Raw genomic sequence first — 5961 nt, forward strand, 5'->3', positions numbered from 1 at the left:
ACTTTTGGTTTTCAAGATGGTTTCACGGTGTAGCCTTGACTGTTCTAGAACTCTTATGTAGACCAGGCCTGCCTCTGCCTCCGGAATGCTGGGCCTCATGCCCCTAAGAGCTACTTTCAGTACTGCACTACTTCCTAGGAGCAGCAGGAATCCTATCCTCAGTCTTCCACCTGCTACCTCAGGGGTGGACCCAGAGCCCACAAAGCTGCTAACACAATGGTCTCCCTTAACCCAAGTCATTTCCAACTTCTATTCCAGCACCCTACCCGGCTTAGGTATAAAAAGCCCCCAGTTTGCTGGGAATAATCACACAAATTATCTCCCCTGCCCCTACTTCCTATACAATTGACACCTTCTGCTTTTCTGGATTCCACTCCATCCTTTCACAAGGACCAAGCTTCCCTCCAAACAACTCCTAGAAACATCCCACAAAACACAGGCACTCTCTACCACTAACTGTGGCCCAGCCCCACTGTCTTTAAAGAATCGCAGTAGACTGGAATGCCACCTGTTTGTGGGAAATACACTTACTGGTACAAGGGACAGGGTCAATTTGACTACTAAGTACTAAGGCCTGGGTAGCGTGAATTTTCATTACAGACCCACCAGCGTTCTACTGCCCACTCGGCGACAAGCTTAGAACCCACACATGAGATTTGCCAATGTGTCAAAAAAGCTTTATTCCCTGTGCGGCCTCACGCTTTCTTGCCAGCTGCCTTTGGAGCAGCTGCTTTCTGGGCTGGGGCCTTCTGACCCTTCTGACCTTTGGCAGGAGCCGCTGCCTTCTGACCTGCAGCCTTTTGGGCAGGGGCCTTCTTGCCAGGTCCTGTTGCCTTCTTGGCTGGGACTTTAGCCTTAGCAGCAGCCGCTGCTGCTGCAGCTGCCGCAATGGCAGCCTTAGCAACAGGTGCCTTTTTGGGAGAAGCTTTCAGGATAGCGGCTCTTTGAAGTTTCTTGACTTCCGTCTTGATTATTCTGTTTCTCTGCAAAAACACAGGAAGACCATTGGCTACTAACCAAGGATAGTATTTCCTAGTTAACAACTCAGGTCTCAGGCCTGCACTGGGCACTTCTGCCCACCACGCTCTCTCACAGGCCCCGACCTAAAATAAACAATAATCTAAGAAACTAGAGTTCAAGCACCCACAGCACCATCAAACAGGGAATGGCTACTGTTCCCTTATTACCCTGCATCAAACAAAAAACAAACATCTGAAAACTTACCATTTTCTTTGCCTTCATGACTTTGAAACGATCGAAATCTGTCATCTTGGCTTTCTGTTGAGAGAATAAAGTGGAGAGCTCTCTCCTGTCATGTGTCAGCACATACCCCTTCCCCCAGAACACAGAGGCTGTGCACTATTACCCTTTCTCTGGCATCAATCTTCTTGGCCCATCTTGTGGCGGCCCATTTTGTATTGATGTCTGCCTTCTCCCAAGCTTTTCGTACATACTTCTGACGCGCACTGTGGAGAGTAAGACCACACATGAGCCAATCAGCTTTATAGCAGGTCAATTAAAAAAAAAAAAAGAAGAAAGAAATTCAAAGATTTGACAATTACCTCTGAGCACATCTGCTGCCTCTTACATATGTGTACGTAAAGCCACGTCCTTCCTTTTAACAAAGCTACTCCTCACACTGCTTACACTTTAACCACCAACCTGGCCAAGTCATTTTTTTGAGACAGTTTCTCTGTGTGTAGCCCTGGCTGCCCCCAGCTCAAGAGACCCACCAGCCTCTGCCTTTCAAGTACGGGATTAAAGGCATGCTGTACCTCAGACAAATTTCTTAACCACCAGAAACTTTATTACTGCTGTGAACCCTAAAGATTTGCCTGTAGTCACTCCTGCAAAGTGACTGCTAACACCCCACCCCCTCCTGAACCACATAAATTGGATCTACTGTGGCAGTACATAACAGCAGATGCTCCACTCACTGCACAAGAACACTGCCGATTTGACAACCACAGTGCAGCAGTTTTAGCTTGTTTTTTTTTAAAATCTGTATTTCTACGAGAAAACAAAATTTAAAAAGCACACAATCTCTATGACCTTCCTTTCTTCTAAGCTGTAAACACATTCTTTATGTTAAACACTTTGTAACCAAAACACAAATCACAGGAACATTTTTGCACCTTTGAAGCAGGGGCATAGTAGCACACACTAACCCCATTTTAAAACCAAAACCAAATTTTAAAAAACCATCACAGGCCAACCTGGCTACTGCTCATTGTTCCCAACACAGACACTGTCATAGGTTCGATTCTGTTCTGCCCAACAGTAGCAGCAACAGACCAAACATGATTTTGGAACCAAGAGGAGACTTTCTCATTGAACTTATTGTATGAAATAGCCTGTACAGCTAACTTCCATGACAGAAATTTTAAGTATGTAAGATCTGTTTGCTACATGTACATTCCTCTTCTGGGTTGGCTCTGAACCATCTGTATATTCTCAAGGGGATGAAACTGGAGAGCAGATCAGAGCAGGGCGTTACCTGTGTGGGAACTTGAGGATGAAATCGGTGAGCTGCATGCACTTGAAAGGCATAGCCTGCCTCCTCACCCGTGTGCAAGGTCCATCCACCAATGCCTGGAATACAAAACCAAGGCTCTCAGAGCAGCACCTGAGATTCAGGATGGCTGAAAACCATGTAACCTCTGGTCCTGGCAGGACTGAACTCCAGGTTCTACCACCTCCACCCCCAACAGGGGCTGAGAAAACAGGAGCCACCAACCTAACTTTAGGGCCGGGGACTCCGGGGTCTTTGGCAATCCCTCTGCCAACAGAGCGGTTTCTCCAGCCCCTGTGAACTCCTTTCAGGGCTGCCTCAAACTCATCTGCATTTTGACCAAGCCTAAAAAAACATCTGCCCACCTACCTGGTGGTTAGTCTTCTAAGGTGAGCGAACTCTGCGCTTCAAAGCCTGCGCCTAGTGCGTCCTCAAAGGTGAAGCTGTAACCTGAAGAACTCCACCCGAGGACCACTCTCCCTTCCCTCAGCACCGTGTACGGGGTGCTGCCAAACTTACTGCCACGTCACATAAAAGGTGCAAAATGCCTCGTCCCACACGTACCCTGTTCTGATCAATAACATCCACAATTGCGACCAGCTTTCCAGCATGAGGCCCAAAGGAGACGTAGGCCACCCGGCCAACCTCCACGAAACGCCTGAACACCTACAACAGGGTGAGAAGAAACAAGGGTTGGCTTTAAATATTGCACCGCTTACCGGCAACACGGGGCTCAGAGCCGGACTAGCACTTACTAAGCAGCAGTTTTTAAACTAAGACGTCCGTCCCGTGGTCATCTTCCCACCTCGACTTGCTCTGACCCATCCTTGCGTTCTCCCACCTTCTCCTCTCCCTTCAATCTTCACCCGATAAACTGCTCCAGCCCGACCCACTCCCTGGTCCAGAGAAAATGGACGAGCGAAGGGAGGCCGTGAGGCCGCAGCAGCGCCGCCATCCCCCGGACCTCGCCCGGCAACTCCGGCCACTGCGCACGCGTGGCCCGGGCGCCCGGCGGGGTCCCTCCACGCGACCGCGGGCCGCGCTCCCCGAGGGCTGGATCCCGCGCCCCGCAGCCTCCCCACGCGCGGCCCGGCTCGCGCAGAGCCGCTCCACGCCCGGGCCCGCCCGCCCGCGGCGGAGGGCGAGCGTCACGGCAGCCGCGCTCGGAGCCCCCAGCACACACACTCACCATGTCGGCGGCGGCCGGCGAGAAGGAAGAGGCCCAGGCCGGCCGTGCGCATGTGTCGGCGGAAGCCCCGCCCCGACGTACAGCGTGTCATCGGATTGGTCGAGAGGGAGCGTGCGTGCCTGTACGCATGCTCAGTGGGAACGAACATGGCGGCGCCGGCTCGGTTCCCCTTGCGTCTTCTCAGACACGTGCTGTGAACTTGTCGTCCTAGTATTTTCATTTTTGCTTGTTTTTTTTTTTTTTTTTTTTGAGACAAGGCCACTCGGGTTCGCCTTCCACTCTCTATAGCCCAGGCGGGTCTCTCGCTCGCTGCAACGCTCTTGGCTTAGTCACCCCAAATGCTGGCCTGACGGGACAGTCAGTCACCCCTGAGAACTTTAGGGGCAGGAAAGACTCAGGCCGTTCTTCCAGTTAGGACTGTCCGCACCCCGCTTCACTGTTCTGCATCCATAGGATGTAAGACACAGCCGAGTGTGGTGGCCAACGCTCTTACTCCCAGCACTGCAGGGCAGAGGGGGAAGGAATTCTGGATTCAAGGCCTGTTTGCTCTCCATACCGAGTTTTGTTCCAGCCAGGGATATATATGTCTCAAAAACAAAGATACAGCGAGCTGGGCGGTGGAGGTGCGCGCCTTTAATCCCAGCCGAGGCAGAAGCAGGCGGATCCCTGAATTCCAGGACAGTCAAGGCTACCCAGAGAAACCCAGTCTCGAGAACAGAACTTCAGAAGATACTGGACACTAGGAGCAAAAGAGGACTGTGACTGGATCCAGAATCCCAGATCTTAAGAGTTTTACGCTTCATGTTGAATCATTTAGGGAGAAATCTCCCCCTCAACCCTTTTGTTACTTCTCCCTTTTATGTTATTTCTTTTGCATTTATATCTTTATTTATTTGTATGTGTTTGCTTGAGTGGGCGTATGTGGAGGTCAGTACTTGTGGGTGTTGGTTTTCTGCTTCCACAACGGAAGTTCCTGGGACTCTACTGGCAGCAGCAAGCGTCTTTACCCACTGAGCCGTATCACTGGCCCAAATTATAATTTTCAAAGACATGAACAAAAGTGGCCATAATGATACTTTTTGTTGTTGTGTTTCATCTTTTTTTTTTTTTCCTTTGAGACAGGGTTTCTGTGTATATATAGCCTTGGCTGTCCTGGACACTTTGTAGATCAGGCAGGCCTAGAAGTCACAGAGATCCGCCTGCCCCTGCCTCCCTGAGTGCTGGGATTAATGGTGTGTGCAACCACGACATGCCCGGCCCGGCTTCTTTTCTTTTGTTGTTTTGTTTAGGTTTTTGTTTGTTTTGAGACAGTCTCCCTAAGGTTATCCTGGAACTAGGGAGGCAGTGGCAGCAGCAGATCTCTGTAGATTTGAGGCCAGCCTGCTCTACAAAGTGAGTCCAGGAAAGCCAAGGCTACACAGAGAGACCCTGTCTTGAAAAAGAAAAAAAGAAGAGGGGGGTTTAGCTCAATGGTAGAGCACTTGCCCAGCAAGTGCAAGGCCCTGGGTTCGGTCCTCAGCTCTGGAAAAAAAAAAAAAAAAGACAAAATAAGGAGAAGGAGAATAAAATAAAATTCATGCTGGCAAAACCTTGAATGTCAGAATATGGACCGGGGTGCTACGAGGTGTGGTGGCCGGCTGTAAGCTCAGCCCTTGGGAAGCTGAGGCAGTTAGTTCCCGGGACTCACTGGCCAAAGAGTTCCAGGTTCAACAACAGAGAGCAATGAAGGAAGACGCCCAAAGTCAACTACTGCCTTTTACAGTGATGCACACACAAGCGAATGTGCCATTGCCCACGTGGGAACAAGCAAGCAAAAACAGCAAAACCGACTTTGTTATTCCGTGGTTCAGGCTGCAGTTGCTAGAGGGTAGCAGGTTTCTGAGTCGTGCTGGGCCTTCATCCCGCAGGCTTCAGGTCTTTTTCAAGCTCTGTTTCATCCACAAAATAACTTTTTCCAAGCAAGTCTTACGCAGGGGGTTCTCAACATGTGGGTCTCGACCCCCTCTGGGCCAAGCAGTCCTTTCACAACAGTCACTTAACATCATTGGAAAACTGATATTTATATTACAACTCCTAACAGCAACAAAGTTACAGTTTTGAAGTAGGAAGAAAAAGAATTTTATGTTTGGGGGTCTCAGTAACCCATGAAAGGGTTGCAGCATTAGGAAGGTATTTACACTATGATTCATAGTGCAACCCACAGGTTGAGAACCTCTGCTGTGGTGTCTAGTGAGACAGTAACCTAGATTCCCGCTACAGC

The 5961-nt window shown here is 49.9% G+C and overlaps 1 protein-coding gene across 1 annotated transcript; it reads right to left on the reverse strand.

Annotated features, from left to right (window-relative positions):
• Positions 1–655: 655 nt before the first annotated feature.
• On the reverse strand, positions 656–3782 carry Rpl14 (ribosomal protein L14). The gene is made up of 6 exons (XM_021664072.2): positions 3702–3782; positions 3077–3178; positions 2498–2592; positions 1367–1466; positions 1225–1278; positions 656–983 (listed from the first exon to the last, which is right to left on the reverse strand). The coding sequence occupies exons 1-6, from the start codon at positions 3702–3704 to the stop codon at positions 696–698; spliced, it is 642 nt and encodes a 213-aa protein (XP_021519747.1). The 5' UTR covers positions 3705–3782; the 3' UTR covers positions 656–695.
• Between the last annotated feature and the right edge of the window lie 2179 nt (positions 3783–5961).

This window comes from Meriones unguiculatus, chromosome 6 (genome assembly GCF_030254825.1).
Source record: "Meriones unguiculatus strain TT.TT164.6M chromosome 6, Bangor_MerUng_6.1, whole genome shotgun sequence".
Classification (NCBI taxonomy): domain Eukaryota; kingdom Metazoa; phylum Chordata; class Mammalia; order Rodentia; family Muridae; genus Meriones; species Meriones unguiculatus.